General features: G+C 45.0%; 1 protein-coding gene across 1 annotated transcript in view; it reads right to left on the bottom strand.

The window, feature by feature from the left end:
- Positions 1-4,630, bottom strand: part of Wdfy2 (WD repeat and FYVE domain containing 2) — a 136,198-nt gene extending 131,568 nt beyond the window's left edge. The window contains exon 1 of the mRNA XM_075948972.1: positions 4,279-4,630. Within this exon, the coding sequence (XP_075805087.1) occupies positions 4,279-4,415 (137 nt within the window). The 5' untranslated portion in view covers positions 4,416-4,630. The remainder of the gene's footprint in view (positions 1-4,278) is intronic.
- Between the last annotated feature and the right edge of the window lie 13,408 nt (positions 4,631-18,038).

The raw sequence follows: 18,038 nt of genomic DNA, 5'->3' as shown, positions 1-18,038 counted from the left end.
GCTGCCCTCCCTCAGGTCCCCTCTTATCCTGCCAGCCCCACCCCTGCCTCCACAAGTCCTTTATCCAGAAAAAGAATCCCAAATGCTTGCTTGCACCCAGGTGTTTCAGTCAGTTTTTTCATTTTGGCTTTCGTTATTCCTCTGAAGACACTCATTTCCCAGACTCCTGGAGGCCCAGCAACTCTCAGAGCTGATCCTGACTAGTGCAGGCTGGCTGCAGTCTTAGCTGGCTCCTTAGCGCCTGCCCACAGGTGCTAGTCCCTCTGACCTGCTATGTAGACTACCCTGTCTTCTACCACAGATCTTGGTCTTGCTTTTGGTAGCACTAGGGGTTGAATCCAGAGCTTTGTGAATACCAGGCAACAGTTCTCTACCACTGACATACCCATAGTCCATTTCTCACTGTTTTATTTTGAGGCTCATCTCCCTAAATTGCTGCAGTGGCTTCAAACACGTAACCCTGGTCACTCACCCTCTGAGTAGCCTCTAAGAGTAGCTGCACCACCAGGCTTGGCTTACCCCATTTTTCTCCTCCTAACTCCTATTCATCCTACAATGCCCATCTGAGGGAGGGATTGCTGTACTTCTCTGACCACCCAGAGGAAAATATCAGCTTCCAACAACTAACAGAAACTACCTGTTACAGAGACTCTGTATGGTAAGATAGTGTTGCATATAATGAACTTAGGAAGGTGTACTGGTTAGTCTGTCAACTTGACACACGCTAGAATCATGAGAAGACAAAATATCAACTGAGAAAATACCTCTACCAGACTGGCAAGTCTGTGAGGCATTTTCCTAATTAATGGTCGATGTGGGAGGGACCAGTCCACTGTGGGTGTGGTACCCTGGGCAGGTCCTAGCCAGTACAAGGGAGCAGGCTGAGCAAGCTTTGGGGACAGCAAGCCAGTAAGCACCACTCTTCCATGGCCTCTGCTTCAATTACTGCCTCCAGGTTTCTGCCCTAACTTCTCTTCATGCTCAAAATAGACCCTCTCCTCCCCAAGTTCTCTGAGGAAAGGATTTATTACAGCAATAGAAACCTAACTAAGACCAAGATAGGGATCTGAACAGGCTGGCTCCCCCCTGGACAGAGGTTCTGCCTGGCTTTCTTCACCTTAGGCTCTACTGAAACAGCACAGAGGTCTGAGTTGCCGCTCTGCTCTCAAATGGCTTTGTCCATCTTTTTAAATTCTTATTGTGTATGTATGTATTAGTGTCGGGTCTGCATGTATATATGTGCACCGTGTGAATGCCTGGAGCCCTTGGAAACCAAAGCATCCGCAAGGCCAGTGAGTTCTGGAAACAGGTTCTGCGTCAGGGCAGAGAGCTTAACTGGTGAGGGACTCTGTTTGTTCTTATATTCCCTATTTTCCCTGTGTTTCCTCCTTGGATATCATGTAAAGTTCCAAGTTGTCCAAACTGTGCCACAATGAACCTAAAAGCAAAGACTTCTTTTTTTTTTAACCACTTTGTCTTATTCAAGTTTAATCCCAGCAACATAACAAATAAAATTAGGGTGTATGACAATCCCTAACAATGAAAGCGAACATTACTTTTACCTATTCTTCACTTGAAGAGTTGAGAACCATCAGCTTACTAATGAGAGAAGGCTGAGGCGAAAATGTTCTTCAAGTGAAATAATCTTCCGAAGGAAGAGGGATTCAGAGGAGAAGGGCTGTGGAGTGTGGAGCCCAGCCATCCTTCCCCAGCTGAAAGTTCTCTTTCCAGTACTGTATCTTAAACATAGGGGTTTTGTTCTGTTACATAATATTCTTGGCCCGGAGATGTGACTCAGTGGTAGAGTCCTTGCCTAGAATGCACAAGACTTAAGAGTTCATCCCTAGCACCACACACATACAAAAAACAAAACCTGTACTCTAAAATTTCTGCTACTCAACTGTGTGCATCACCGTCATGCACACACACACGAGAACACATTAGTAACCCAACTGTCTAATGGGATGAATGAAGCAATGTTTGGACGTCTCAGTTTTAAAGCGTCTAAGACCAGCTAGTCTAATACCTCCCCCACAAATGTGTATTCTTCTACATAAGGTTTTCATGGGCCGTCAAAGTAGTCACTCAACAAATATCAATTAAATCCAGAACAGTTAAGATGCTGTGTTTCCAGAAACGGAGTGGAAGGAGGTTCTATACAGTTACTGATACAACAAATATTGAGGGGCTCCTGTGTGCCAGGCACTGTGTAGATCCCAACTGATGAGACACACAAAGCTCCCTAGAGAATTCACAGCACACAAAATAGACACGAAGTATGAATATTACTGTTTAAAACAAAGAATATTGAGTGTTTTTCAAAGGTACACATACACATATAATGAGCCAGAACTAGAAAAGGAAATGAGGGTCTCCTAAGAACAATGCTATGGCATTATTTGTAGCTGACCCTCGTGGTTCAATAATGAATTGGCAAAGCAGCTAATGGTAATGTCTTTGTAAGTGCTGGTGAAAAAAAAATCAATATTCTGTCTTCCTATCTTTAGCATTATATCACGAGGCACTAACATTGATTCTGAGAAGCAAGAACACACAGATCAATTCTCTTTTAGTGAAAACTATAACTAAAAATGCTCCCTGAAACAGTTACTTTCATGATTGAGTGACCCAAAGAAGCACAGCCTTGCCAACCTGAACAATCAGATTTACGAAGCCAAGGACCCTGGATTTCTGTAGGGGCTGATTCAACAGTAACTCCACAATAAGAGAAATTCTGTTATATACACTGCAAACTAGAGAAGCAAAAGATAACTACACACTGCACTTCCTTTGTCCTGCGATGAAATGAAACTTACTCTTCACTTTCTTCCACATACACTGTTAGCTTCTCTAGACACTGAACTAGCACCTCCACTAAAGTTGCACCCTTCAGGGAAAAGACATTGGAATGAGAATCAGATGCTTCGAAACTAATCTGAAGGAGCTGAGGTCTGACAAGCTTTCTCCTCCTCTGACTTGATTCAATGAACTTATAAATTGCTTACAAATTAGGAACAATTTCATCTCCAGTAATGGCAAGGGACATTTATCAATATAGTTCTTCAATATATTTTATGGGAAATATTCCCAAAAGATAATTCTTTGACAAAAAAAAAAAAAGGAAGCCCAGAAGCGGTCTGGTGCCATCTAAGCATGCGGCACCAAAGGAAAAAGTGAAACACTGTCATAAGACTTCCTTATGAATTTCAAAAAGCTCCCACGTTCACCTCAATCAACTTCTTCTGTTCTTCCGGGACTGACTGCCATTGACCATAGGTTGCCAGTGTTTTCCCACGGATCTGCATAAGAAATGAAGCCTGTGCCCTTTATTCCAAGCATGATGCAGATGTGTAATATACACATGTAAGACGCTCTTCCTAGTTATATTCAAGAACCTAAGAGACCCATCAAGTAACAATGTCTGAGTTTACATCATAGAAAGTGCCGAGACGATTATTTAAAAAAAAGAACACTTTTGCTCTACCTTTACAAGTTTAAGAGTCATTATGGAAGAAAACTACCTGTACCAAACCAAACCACCTGATTGAAGCTAAAAACTCAGATATTCACATCCCTCTCCCGTGTTACAACTGTTTTTAGGATGCTTGTGGATATTACCCAATTCCATATATATTTCATATCTATTACCCTAGTTCCCATGTTCAAGCGGCATTCCTCTGGAAATCAAAAACGCAGTGCAGGGGAGAACACTGACGGCAGAAGAACTAGAGTTACTTCTGCTAACTAAGCAAGTGGAAAGGAAGCAGGCAAAGGGAAGGAACTCAAGTAGTTGTCTGCAAAAGTGGCGCCTTGCAACTTCCAGAAACTTCCCTCTTGAGCTCCAAGATCTTAGGAAAGAAAGGCACGACGTGCAGAAGCCCACAGTTACTGTCTTCACAATTTAACAGTCCTTGAGTTCGGTGAAAAATGTCCTGGATATACACAGGTCAGTAGATAGACTGTGTGGAAGAAAGTAGTAGCGTTTCCTTTCTCTTCTGGGGAGTCAAGAACTGGACCAACTAGCGTCCCCAAATCATCCTGGCGCGGCGGGCTTCTTCCAAGCTAACACACCTGCAAGGCCGGGCGGCTCCTCCCTCTGCCCCTCCCACCCCCGAATCTGGACCCTGATCTGGTGTCCCCGGCACCGTCAGCCCAAGGGCCACTCGGACTCCGCCAGGAGCCAGTCCCCGCGCTCGGAACTGGACCAGTAGGCGCGGTCTCCACTCCCACCAAACCCCGGTCGGAACTCCGCGCGGCCGAGGGGCAAGCAGTCCATACCTGTCTTCCGAGACGCTGATGACACCCTCCTCCTTAGGCACGATCACCGCCATGTTCACCACCTCCTGAGACCCCTCGACCCGTTGCAGAAGGATCGGCTTGCGGGTCAGGGGCTGGGGCTGGATCTCCGCCGCCATCGGAGGGGGCGCGCCCGGGGAACGGCCGACCGCTCCGGGGGACTGGGCTGAGGAGACAGTTCAGGTTCGCGCTCAGGATCGGACTGAGATGCAAAGCGGGCCTTCGGAAGCTGGCGACCATAGCCCTGACGCCTGTCCAGGGAACGTGCCCGCTCCGGCTTCTGGAACCAATACCGGCGCCACACCGGCCGCAAGCCGGCGCCACCTAAGAGAACAGGGGGCGGGGAGCAGGGGCGGGGCTGGGGCGGGGCCTGTCGCAGGGCGGTCGCCCCACTTCCGGAGGATGGGCACTAGCGGCCAATGCGCGTGCGTCACTTCAGCAGCTACTTCCGCCCCGTGTCCCGTCATCCCGCCCCCTACACGCCTTCCGTAAACTCTCGTAAACGTGCAGCTCTGGGACGCATACGCTCTGTTCCCGAGGTCCCTAGCCTACCTTCTCCGCCCCTTAAAATCTGTGAAGACGCTTGCTTAGAGCCCCTCCTTCTCCAGACTCCGGAGAATGGGGCGGGGAAAAGCTGCGTCATCCCAGCCGGAAAAGGGCCTGAAGGAGGCTAAACTAGTTGAAGAGAGACTCGCCTCCAGGCTTTAACAGTAGTACACCGGGGAGGGCGCTGTGCTATCGGCCAGAATGGAGCGCGCGCCCCTGACAGCACCGCCTGGACTCCTGGGTATTGTAGTTTTCTTCATCCTCGCGGTCCTTGTTCCAGAAGGCTGTAACTCCCACTTCTCAGCCCTGGAGGAGAGGTGTGGGAAAAGGAAACCCAGCGGCTTCTGTGGGTGATTGCTCAAGTCACTGTCAGAGCTAGTATCTAAGTGGGAGAACTAAAGAGCAGACCCTGCTGAGCAAGTCTTCTCGCTGTGTCAAACACCGCCACCCCTCGTAGTTGGGGATTGGGAGTAGGGAAAGAGAATCAAACAGGATTCTCCGAGGATGCATTGGAATCATGATGTCAATCATCTCTTTGTGTTATATGACTAAAGGACTTGAACTTAGCCTTTTTGTCTGTTCTTGTTTCCAATCCCCAGCAATGGACAGTTAATAACAACAGAATGAGCCAGGCGGTGGTGGCGCATGCCTTTAATCCCAGCACTCGGGAGGCAGAGGCAGGCAGACCTCTGTGTGTTCGAGGTCAGCCTGGTCTACAAGAGCTAGTTCCAGGACAGGCTCCAAAGCCACAGAGAAACCCTGTCTCGAACCCCCCTCCCAAAAAAAAAAAAAACCCTAATAGAATGACTATAATAAAGATGATAAACGTTGACAAGGTTGTGGAAAAATGGAACTCCAGACACTGCAGGTGGGAATGTGAAATGGCTTGGTCTCTGGGGGGGGGGGGGGAACCTCCTGAAAACTAGGTATCTGTGGTGCCTGTTGAAATACCAAAGTGCCTGCTAGCCCTCCAGGCTCGCACAGGACCTGTGGCTCTTCTCACCCTGCCCTACGACCCTAAAATCTAAACTTCTCAAGCTCACTTCCCCCAGCTTCTCACTCCTATTTAACCCTGACATTTCTTCTCTCACTCTCCCCCTCTCTCTTTTGTCGTGGCCTGGAGTCTACTGGCCATGGTTTTTAGTCTATTACTTTCCCTCCTTGCGCTGAACTATCCCTGAAATCTCTGACTGTGCTCTCCCTGGTATCTACAACAAAAATCTACTCAAATGTACTTTAGAGCTGTCATGACATTACTTAAGACAGATACCATGTGACCTGGCAATTCCACTTCTGCACCTAGACCAAAGAAAGATGAAAATGGTCCCACACAAAACTGAATATGCTATTTGTGCTGGCGAGTTTTTGTCAACTTGACACAAACTAGCATCATCTGGAAACAGAAACTTCAACTGATGATATTCTTGAAATACAACTGATAAGTGAGGGACCAGCCCTCTACAGGCAATGCCATCCTTTGTAGAAAAAAAAAAAGCTGAGCAAGCCATGGCGGAACACAAGCAGTGTTCCTTTGTAGTTTCTGCTCTAGCTCCTGTCTCCAGGTTCCTGCCCCAGGATCCCGCTTTAGTTTTCCAAGGTGATGGGCTGTAACTTGTGAAATAAAAGAAACCCTTCCTCCCCCTAGCTGTTTATGGCCAACCTTATGTCTTGGACAGTTCCATGGGAGAAAGGTAGAGGACTGAAGATCTCTGGCTAGAAAAAGCCATTGAGTGTTCAAGAGATAATGTGCAAACTGGAAGATAATGCCAAGAAAACAATGAATAGCCAAGATGTGCATATAACCTCAGTATCTACTAACAGATAAAATGCTGTAAATAGCTAAACGTTTCTTTAGCAGAAGAAATAAAATATAGATACATGTTACACATAGGAGGGCCTTGAAAGAAAAATACAAAGTAAAAGGAACCAGTCATAAAGAGTCACTTATTTTATTTTAAGATTTCACTTACATAAAATATCCAGAAGAGGCAAAACTATGTGGACAAAAAAATCTGATTAGTGACTGCACAGAATTGGGAAAGGGGGGACTAAAGCAGTCTGAGGGTTTTTTGGGGTCATGTATGTTCTTATGCCATGTGTGTGCCTGATGCCCAGGGAAGGGCATTGGATCCCCTGGAACTGGAATTATAGACAGTTGTGAGCTTCCAGCGGATACTCTGAATCAAATACAGTTCTGCTGGAAGAGTGGCCTATTCTCTTAACTGCTGAGCCATCTCTCCAGAACTATTTTTTTATTTTATATTATGTATATGTATGTATGCCTGAATATATGTATGTGTATCACATGTATGCAGGAGCCCACCAAAGTCAGAGGAGATGGACCCTGGGAATTAGATTTACAAATTATTGTAAGCCGGGGCTGGAGAGATGGCTCAGTGGTTAAGAGCATTGGCTGCTCTTCCAAAGATCCTGAGTTCCATTCCCAGCAACCACATGATGGCTCACAACTATCTGTAATGAGGTCTGGTGCCCTCTTCTGGCCTGCAGGCATACAAGCAGACAGAATACTGCATAATAAATAAATAAATATTTAAAAAAACAAATTATTGTAAGCCATGACATGGATGCTTGGTTTTAAACCCGGGTTCTCTAACAAGTGCTCTTAATTACTGAGCCATCTCTGTAGCCCACTACCAAGGCTATTTTTGCTCATTGTATTAAAATGATTTCTATTAGATTAACTTCTCACTCTTGAATGGCCAGTTATGAAAGACTTCCAGACAAGAAAAGCAAGGGTCACAACAGACTCCACAGCCCATTTTAGTAACAAACAACTTGTATTTTTCTGGCACATTCAGCAACCTAAACTGGTAACAGAAGACAGGGTGGGGTCTGGGCCCCCGGAGTAGTCTGATGAAATACACAGGAATCCAGGTGCATCCAGAAGTCTGAGACCCATAGGGGTAGTGGGTCCGTCATAAGTGGATATTACCTGGTAGGTGGCCATACACCAACCTTCAGGTAGGAATTCAAGAGCAAGGGTCAAATCCATGGCAACAGAGGAAAGACACAAAGGGCTGTGGAAGGAGAGAAACTGATATTCCAAACCAAAGGGATGAGATGGGAAATGAGAGCTTCACAAGGTGTACTGAAGCAAATGGCTTAAATCTTTCGAGCCTTGTATTCGACATCTGTGGACCTTCCTAGTGCCAACTCTATACTGTGGTTATACAGAGGAGGAGGAGGAAGAAGGAAAATGGAGAGCCTTCATTTGGAGGAATAATCCCTGTATCTTGCAAGGAACAGCTATAAAGGACAAGGGCAAGACAGAAGGAATTGGAAGAAGTTCAAGAGAAGACATGGGACAGAGGTGACACCTTTGTCTCAAGACCGTGGAATGTAATGGTGAGGGATGGATTGCTAGTAAGGGGCATGGGTCACCATCAGAGTCAGACCAAATTGCAGTGGTAAAAGTCTCACTCAGCTTTTAAAAGTTAAAGTTAGAAGTTGTTAAAAGTGAAGACTTGTTAAAAGTCTGAGGATAAGAAATCCACAGTAACTTCCTCCTTCATTGTGTAAATTGGTTTAGAATTCAGTTTGGGACCTGAGTGAGTTTTCTGACTGACTCAAAGGCTCTTGTGTTGTGGGATAATCCTCTTGTACACTGTAAAGACTTGTCACTCAAATTGATTTAATAAAACACTGATTGGCCAGTAGCTAAACAGGAAGTCTATAGGTGGGGCAACCAAACTAAGGAGGATGGGAAGGAGAAGGGCAGAGTCGGGGTCGCCAGCCAGATGCAGAAGGAGCAAGAGATGAACATGCCATACTAATAAAGGTACCATCATGTGGCAGAGTGTAAATAAGGAATATGGGTTAATTTAAAGTGTAAGAGTTAGCTAATAATAAGCCTAAGCTATTGACTGAGCATTTATAATTAACATAAGCCTCTGTGTGGTAATTTGGGAAACAGCTGCCAGGTAGTTGGGAACATCAACAGTCCAGACAAGAAGCATCTACTTACACTCTACAATGTACAAGCACTATGACAAATCGCGCTTGCATTCCAATCAAGAATAGTAGAAAACATACCTTCTGCCTTCCTCCTTCCCCTTCCTTTCAACCGCCACACAAGCTCCTTCCACAGGAAGGTTTGGTGGAGACTGAAGATGTAGGTCAGTGGTACAGTGCTAGCCTAGCATGCTGGAAGGCCAGGACTCTATCCCCAGTACAGAAATCAATCAATCAATAAATAAATAAATAAACAAAAACAATAAAAATAAATAAATACCCTAAAGTCTGATGGTTCTGAAGCCTCACTCCACCAAAATGCCTGGGCATTTTTAAAAATATAAAGCCCTAGTCCCTCTCCCTTAACTACTAATTTTTAGCATAGTCTGAGTAGTGTAGACAGTATTTCCAAGTACTTTTAATGTAGGGAGCATTCTAAGTCTAGTTTAAAATACCATAGGAAGTCTGAAGGCAGTGTGGAAGCTGGGCCTCCAGCAGGAGGACTAGCCCTAATCTTTTTTTAAAAAATATTTATTTATTTATTATGTATACAATATTCTGTCTGTGCATATGCCTGCAGGCCAGAAGAGGGCACCATACCCCATTACAGATGGTTGTGAGCCACCATGTGGTTGCTGGGAATTGAACTCAGGACCTTTGGAAGAGCAGGCAATGCTCTTAACCTCTGACCCATCTCTCCAGCCCTAGCCCTAATCTTTTTGTCTTCCTCAAGGAAGGACCATATAGGCTGCTGGATTTTCCACTGTTGCTAATGAATGCTTATGTTTAGGCAGGTGTCTTTACTGTTGCCCAGTGAGTAAGAAAATAGCTTGTCTTTCTGTACTCAGTTGTTCTGGGAACTGCTATGAAGATGTTTTTGTTTTGGGGTGTGTGTATGTGTGTGTGTGTAATATGTGTGTGGGTGCCGTTGGAAGCCAGATCCTGTGGAATTGGAGTTACTTGAGTCCTCTGCAAGAGCAATACACAGTCTTAACTGGGGAACCATTGCTCCAGTTTCCACTGGTTTGATTTTGAGACCATGTCTCATTGTGTAACCCAAGCTGGCATTGGTCCTTCAGTGCTGAGATTACAGGTGTACACCACAGTGCCTGGCTAAAAACACAATAAACACGTTTTTAGGTTTTTAATTTTTGCCCTATTTTCTCTTAATCATCTTTTCCATTTCCTCTGCTTTAACCCAGACAATATAGGCCAATAATAAAGCCCTCCACATATAGAGGAATGAAGCTAGATTTACCTATGTATCCTTGATCCATTACCTACCTATCATCTATCTGTTTACCCATGTACCCTATCTACTACCTTTCTATTTTTATGTTACCCTTCTTAAAACTTTTCCTCACATTTTTATTATAGGGGAGTTGAGTATGAGTATGAAGGTTAAAGACAATTTTCAGAAGTTGGTTCTTTTCATCTATGTGGGTGTCAGAGGTCAAACTCAGGTCATCGGGCTTGGCAGCTGGTGCCTTTACTGGTTGAGCCATCTTGGCAGCCCAGCTCCTACCTTTTTAAAATAGCCTTTATTTTGTAACAACATAGTCCTAGCAAAATTGAGCCCACAGCAGAGCAAGTTCTCATATACTCCTTGCGCTAATAGTTACAGTGTTTCAGCTGCCCCACATCTCCCACCAGTGTGGAGCATTTGTTTCCAACAGTGAGCTAAGGTGGCTGCCACTGTCACCCAGAACCCAGAGTTTCCACAAGGCTTCATTCTTAGAATTGTGCATTCTACAGCTCTGGACAAAGGTAGATGTGTCAACCATTGTACAAATTACACGGTATAGTTTATTTCTCCCCCAAATCCTCTGCGCACCAGCTGTTCATCCCTCTTTCTCCTGGACCTCTTTTTACTGTCTTTTTTTTACTGTCTCCACAGCATTGCTTTGTTTTATAGCTCTTGGGATTGAATACACAAGGATATGTGTGCACTGTGTAAGGATGCGTTGCTGTGATTGGTGTAAAAAAAAAAGCTGAACATCCAACAGCTAGGCAGGAAGAGGTTAGGTGGGACTTCTAAGCAGAGACAGAAAGAAGGAGAGAGAGAGAGGAAGGAACTGGGAGGAGGAATCTAGGCACTCAGATTTTGCCAGCTGACTCAAGCAAGGCAGATGTACTGTACTAAAAAGAGGTAAATGAAGCGGGGTGGTGGTGGCCCACGCCTTTAATCCCAGCACTCAGGAGGCAGAGGCAGGCAGATCTCTGTGAGTTCAAGGCCAGCCTGGTCTACTAGAGCTAGTTCCAGAACAGACCCCACCCAAAGCTACAGAGAAAATCTATCTCAGAAAAAAAAGAGGTAAACCAGCCACATGGCAGAATGTCGATTTAAAATTATAGTTTAACTAAGTTATAAGAACTAGTCGGGGGAAAAAAAACCTGAGTCAAACAAAGCTTTTATAATTAATAAGAAGTCTCCATATTGTTATTTGGGAGCTGGCTGGCAGGACAGAGAAAGACTTGCTATAGGACCGGGAATGTGCAGGGAAAGGACTTTATCACTCCATGTCTCCAGGTCAGCTACTCATGTTTTTTCTTGAATGTTTCATGGTTGTATACAATTTGTAATCTTTTCAGACATCTTTCACTTGCTCACCTGGGTTTTAGGTCCTCTGTGGTGTTTCATGTCCTTATGACTCATTTCTCGTTATTATTGAGGAATATTCTATTATCTAGACACACCATCCTTTGCTTCTCCATTACTTACTGAAAGCATCTTATTTATTATCAGGGGTCAGCAACAATGATCAAAGTAACTGCAAATATCATTGTGTTCACTTTAGTGCATACATAATTCAGCTAACTCGAGTGAGCACGAAGGAGCAAGATTTCTGGATCTTATGGTAAGACTGTTTAGGTTTATAAGACACTGGCAAGCTGTCTTCCAAAGGAGCGTTGCATTCTCACCAGCAATGTGTGTCAGCTAGATTTACCTAAGCTTCAGAGGAAGATCAGCTCTTGGAATTCTCTACATAGGAACTGAGAGAACAGAGGAAAACAAAAGGTGACTGGAGCCCAGTCTTAGGGTGGAGAAGGTGAAAGGGGAGATAAAGCAAGGCATTTCCCAGAATGTCCATGCCACTACGAACACAATCACCAGTCACTGGCTCTGCACTGACTGACAGAAGCCGCAGAGGTTACAGAGGAGGAGGTCTGCTTCTTAGAAGACACAGAGCTTGGAAATCCCAAGGGCACTTGGTCAGGAAAAGTGAGGGCAGGGCAGCCCTCTAAAACTGGTGGCTAACCGAAGCAAGAACAGAAACCTCAGGGGACTAATAACCAAAAATGTCCTTGGTTTAGCTCAGGAATCTCAGCCTCACTCACCATTCAATAGACCTTCTCTTCATTCATTCTTTTTTTTTTCCAGAAAATATTTATTCAGTTTCGGCTGTGCACCAGGTACTGAGCTGGTTACTGGACGTTGCATTTCGTAAGTGTCTTATGAAATCAAGGGCAGAGCCCAAAGCCGCACTTACCCTGAATTTAACATTAGAAGGCCTCCAGCTCCGGGAGACAAGGAACAAGTATGCAAGAGGAATTGATGTGACAAGAATTTAGTAAGTGCAAGTCAGGCTTCAGCTGAAGATAAGGGTTTGGAGACAGCCATTGCAAGTGGTTGGCATCGAAGAGGATTTAGAAGAAGGTACCAATGCAGCACGAATATAGTCTCTAGGGATAGTCAAATGGGGGAGGGATGCGGGTGGGACACATATTGTCATTTAGACAAAATGATTTATTAACTTGGAAGCGCAAGTATAATTATAGTTCCTTGGTTAAGGAATGAACAATTTATGTCTTGTGACAAGTCTGGCAATAACACATTTTTCAACAGGTGCCTGCTTTTCGTTCAGTTCTCCACTACAAATTATACAAATGAGAAAGAGAAATGGCCCCGTTGATGAAGAATGAGCTTGTCTTTCTCCTCTAGGCTCTTAGTTGAAGTCCACTGGCTAGTGGCAAAAATTGCAATGGTGTCCCTAGAATCTGGGCAGAAATGGAATCTGACAGTTTTTGGATGTATCTGTTGAGACTTTTAAATACTTTTCATATGCTTCAAGAGCCATTAAAATATGCATAGCTCACTTTAGATGAAGCAGCTGTTATCGTATATGCCTCTGCCTCACCAACACCGTCTCCTGCAAAGTGCTCCCCACCCTGGACTCCACATTGTAAACTTTTAGGCAGACACTCTCCTGACCTCCTGCCCCTGGCATGGAGCACAAGGCCTGATGGGGGAACATAATAATGACAGCCAAGGTAGAAAAACCGACCCACCCTTTGGATCTTTTCAAAATAGTTTCCAGCCAGTGCCTATGCTTTTCCTATCAACAGAGTTGACTTGATAATTTGTCCTAGAGGTCAAAAAGATCAGGGCAAATGTTTGTCACCCAAGACACTTGCAAAGAAATTGGTTGGGATCAGGTTCACGTCCCTGAAGAGCAGCAAACGTCCAGGGAAAGGGGCTTTTGTACGGAAGGATTTAATGTTACACTTTTACTGCCCCCCAAAAATAAACGAAAGCAAAACCAAACAAATCTTTAAAATGAAGAAAGCACTGTGTTGATCAGGTGGGAAAAGTTCATATAAGGAACAGAAGAACCGCAAGTGCCGGAGCAAAATGGAGACCAAGATGTTACTGACATCCGAACAGTACATCCCAACATTGGGATCCTCTTACACAGAGAAAGGTCTGGCTTTCTGCAAACATACACTATACACTCTCAAATGAAATACTTTTGAATTTATGAAGATTTACTTTATGCATGTGTGCATTTTTTCTAAATGTGTGTCTGTATACAACATGTATGTCTGGTGCCTTTAGAGATCAGAAAAAGGCATCCTTGGAATTGGAGTCATGAACCAACACATGTTTTCTGGGATCCAAACCCAGGTCCTCTGCAAGAGCAACAAGTGCTCTTAACCTCTGAGCCGTCTCTCCAGCCTAGAGTTAGGCTTTTTTGTTGTTTCTGAGAAAGGGTTTCATTGTGTCGCTCTGGCTGGCTTGGATCTCAGAGTTCTTATTGCCTCTGCCTCCTGAGTCCTGAATTAAGGTGTGAACTATGACACCTGGCTGAATTATAAAAAAACAAAAACCCTTTTTATTTTCAATATTTTTTATTTTTATTTTTTGTTTTGTTTTCAAGACAGGATTTCTCTATGTAGTCCTGGCTGTCTAGGAACTAGCTCTGAAGACCAAGCTGGCCTTGAACCACCAGCACCAGGCTGAATCAAATATTTTTTAAAGATAATTCCCTTTTAAGATTGGTGGGGAAGAGCTGGGTGGTAGTGGCGCACGCCTTTAATCCCAGCACTCGGGGAGGCAGAGGCAGGCAGATTTCTGAGAGTTGAAGGCCAGCCTGGTCTACAGAGCTAGTTTCAGGACAGGCTCCAAAGCTACAGAGAAACCCTGTCTTGAAGAAACAAACAAACAAAAAAACAGATTGGTGGGGAAAGGATCTGAAAGTGACACTTTAGGAGGAATAGTAAAAGAGGAGACATGACTTGGGCACCTCCCTCTTCAGCTTTGCTCTCCCCAGGTCACCCACAGTGCAGCTACATAATCTTTTTAAAGTCATAAAAGGGACTGGAGCGATGGCTCAGCCATTAAAGGCTAAGCTCACAAAAAAAAAAAGAGTTAAAGACAGACACTTATGAGAGATAACTCTATTTTTTTACAAAAATTTATTTCAATGAATACAATAAAACTCTTTGTTAAAAGTCAAAAAAAAAAAGTCATCTCAGATAATGTCACTCCCTAACGTGACCAAACGCCTTAGGAGCGTTCTGTGTCTCTAGAGCAGACTCTGCTCTCATTGCAGGGCCCGTTTTCCATCCTCTGTCAGTGCAAGCCAGCAACACCGCAGAGTCAAATGGTTTCCGTGAGAAGCCACTCCGATAGCTAGTTTAAACAATGAAAGCAGGGCCTCTGGCCACTTCATCAAAGTCCAGTCAAGTCCCCGGCTTCGTTTCTTTGCAATCCCCTTAGTTCTCTGTGACAGCTTTTACTTCTTTTTGGCTTTCCTTAGCCTAACAAAATGAGAAACAGCCATCTTAGGTTTGCATGCTTCCTCCATGTCCAATAGCACTGAGTGTGTCCCTGTCCCCTGAGGACACCATGACTAATTAATTCGCTTAGGCCTGGAGGACATGCTTTTTGAGAACCATCTGTGGCAAGAGAATGGATCGTGGGGACTGGGGCCCACCCAAGAACTAGGAATGAGGTCAGTTGTTCTTAACTCTGTGACTGAGAAATTTGAATGGGAAGAGAACAGTTGCTAAATAGGCAGCTCCAGAGTCTGAATCGCTCCCCATTCCTAAGGCCCTGGTGCACCTCCCACCTGCCTCCTCAGAGGCCCACTGTGCTCCTCCTCAGAGGCCCTCCGTGCTCCTCCTCAGAGGCCCGCCGTGCTCCTCCTCAGAGGCCCGCCGTGCTCCTCCTCAGAGGCCCTCCGTGCTCCTCCTCAGAGGCCCTCCGTGCTCCTCCTCAGAGGCCCTCCGTGCTCCTCCTCAGACGCCCGCCGTTCTCCACCTCAGCTTTCAGGTAAACTCTTACTCTCTTAGCCTCTGATCTACTAATGTCTAATCTCTTCCTAAAGCCATCCTACTACTCCCTTCTCTGTGACTCTGCTCTCCTCATCAAACCCAGGGCCTCTCATATCTAAACAAGTACTCCACCACTGACCAAACCTCAACACCCCCCCCCCCATTCTTATTGTGTGTCACAGCAGACTCGAGGTCTTGTCTCTACTGGAATATGGTCTCCCCAGACAGAAGGGGAGAGTTCCTGTTTTACTTTTCTTTATTATTTTTCTTCCTTCCTTCTTTCATTCTTTCTTTTTTAACTCTTGGTACTATGAAATGACCAGAGCGTACATAAGCATCCCCTTGTATAAGTTCTGGATTTTATTAATTTTTCTGAAAGTCTTTTTTACCAAACTGTGTTCTCTGTTATAGGTGTGGCCTGCACTGGCATTGCAAACTGAAGAGACAGCCCTCCAAACTTCCACTGGAGCCCAGGACACCAGCAAGGGAGAGAAGAAATGGTGGTCACCAGTCTACACCCATGTTTCCGTTCTTATCCCCAGTCAAAAGAGGGGAGCACACCCCAGCACCTTCCCATCTTACATTTGGGGAAACTGTCCACTTTACTGCTGCTTTCCCTCAGTTAGCAGGATCTGAAGCTACCGGCTCAGTGGCAGGCGCTTAGCTAACTCGTATAAGGCCCTGGGTTCCAGCCCCAGAGCTTAAAACAAATTAATTAATTAATCAGTCAATTAATTAATTCAGTAACAGTTGTGGATGTAAGGAATCAAATATTTCCAAAACAAGAAGATAATGATTACTGTTAGTAGTCCTTTAGTACATCTCCTCCTGGTTAGGTATGGGATCTACAGCCAGGAAATGTAGGAAGCAATAGGAGATTTCAGACAAGCCGATAATGAACTAGCCAATGAGCTTCATTCTGAAAATACTAATGAGGACGATGATAACTCACAGTTCTCAACCTTCCTGAGGCTGCTACCCTTTAATATGGTTGTGGTGATTCCCAACCATGAAATTATTTTCATTGCTACTTCATAACTGTCATTTTCCTACTGTCATGTTAAAGCATAATGTAAATATCTGTGTTTTCTGATGGTCTTTGGGGGGTCATGAACCACGGGTTGAGAATTGCTGTTCTAAAGGGTTCTGGGATTTGATGACTGTTATAAATTTGCAGCAAGTCCCCAGCAGCTTGCTGCGGGGTCCCAGTGGCAGCAGGTCCACAAACCAAGGTGGTTGGTCTCCAGCCACGTGGTGGCAGAGCCCAGCGAGCAGGGTGAGCAGGCAGTGGGTGGGAGGCACATTGTACAAAATAGAATTGGATATTTATTAGTTGAGTTATGGAGGGGAAGGAAAAAGGGGAGAAGGGGGTGAGAGAAAGGAGAGAGAGAGCCTCTCTGAGAGAGGGGACAGGAAAGAAGAGGAGAGGGTCAGGGTCTGAGGCTGCAGGCAGGAAGGGAGTAGTGGGCTTGGCTTGTCTCTTAAAGAGACAAAACAATCATAACAACAATGACATATGCACCCTTATAGATGTTGCCGTCTCATTTGAATTATAAAGTTGGCAGAAGACAGCTCTGTGACTTTGGTAAGTCGCATACAAATGCAAGTTTTAGTCACCATTAATAAGTATAAGGTGGTACACTGTAAATGATGTGTCTTCGCAGCCCAGCCACATCATCCCTTGACTCATTACGGAGGGGGTGATCAGTATGAGATGTTGTTAGTCATACAAGTTTCTTCAAGGGGTCGAGGCACTGATTTTTGTACAAGATGCTGACATGAAAAAAATCATACTTTTAAAAATCATATCTTAGCAACAGGGTGGAAAATGAAGGGAAGTGAGACAAGGCAAGAGGGTCAGGTCGGAGACTGTACTATAAACAGAATAATGGAGCCTTCCTCTGTGGGGGTTGTGGAATACAGTGGCAACAGTTAGCCAGAGCAACATCACCTATTGCACAACAGCGTGGGTTGTTTGCAGATAACCTGGCTTGGACCCCAATTCCAGCCCTGCCACCCTCTAACCAAGTTACCTGGGTAACCTGTCGGCCTACCCTAAGTCTCTTCTCTCATCCACTCCCACGGTCAAGAGAGGATGTGTATAGCAAGTGCTCATCACATTGCTGTCTTAATAGCCTTCCCGACTGGAATGGACCAAGCTGTTCTCTCTGCTTCTGGCAGCTAGTCCACAGGCACACGCTTGTGCAGGAGGCAGGAGGATGGAAGGCTCAAGATTACCCTGGGTCACATAGCAAGTTCAAAGCCAGACTGCTGTAGAGGTAAACTCTGTCTCGACCACAAAGCCACTGAAATAAAATGCATAAATTGTCACTGAAATAGGGTCTGACCTTCAGGCACTGCCTCTTCTCTTGGGCCCCGCCTGTTTCTAGTCCTCTGCTTTCCAGTGGGTGCTCTGAGTAGCCTAAGCATGTTCTACAAGTCTAGTTCCAAATAAGCTACTGTCAGGCCCCAAAAAATTCCTTTTCCCAAAGTCTGGTACTTAGACAAAAGCCAGCATTCCCCAGGGACTTAAGAAGATAGTTCCCACCTGCTGGAAGGCATCATTCTCTTATCTCTGTCAAAAGAGCTGTAGGGCTCTTCAATTAAAGTGAGCCTGTGCTATATCAAGGTCTATGCTAGCCTCTAGGCTTCCCTAGTCCCTACAG

This window comes from Microtus pennsylvanicus, chromosome 15 (genome assembly GCF_037038515.1).
Source record: "Microtus pennsylvanicus isolate mMicPen1 chromosome 15, mMicPen1.hap1, whole genome shotgun sequence".
NCBI lineage: Eukaryota > Metazoa > Chordata > Mammalia > Rodentia > Cricetidae > Microtus > Microtus pennsylvanicus.
Note: the sequence above shows the minus strand (reverse complement) of the source record. Positions and strands in the feature narration are given on the sequence as shown.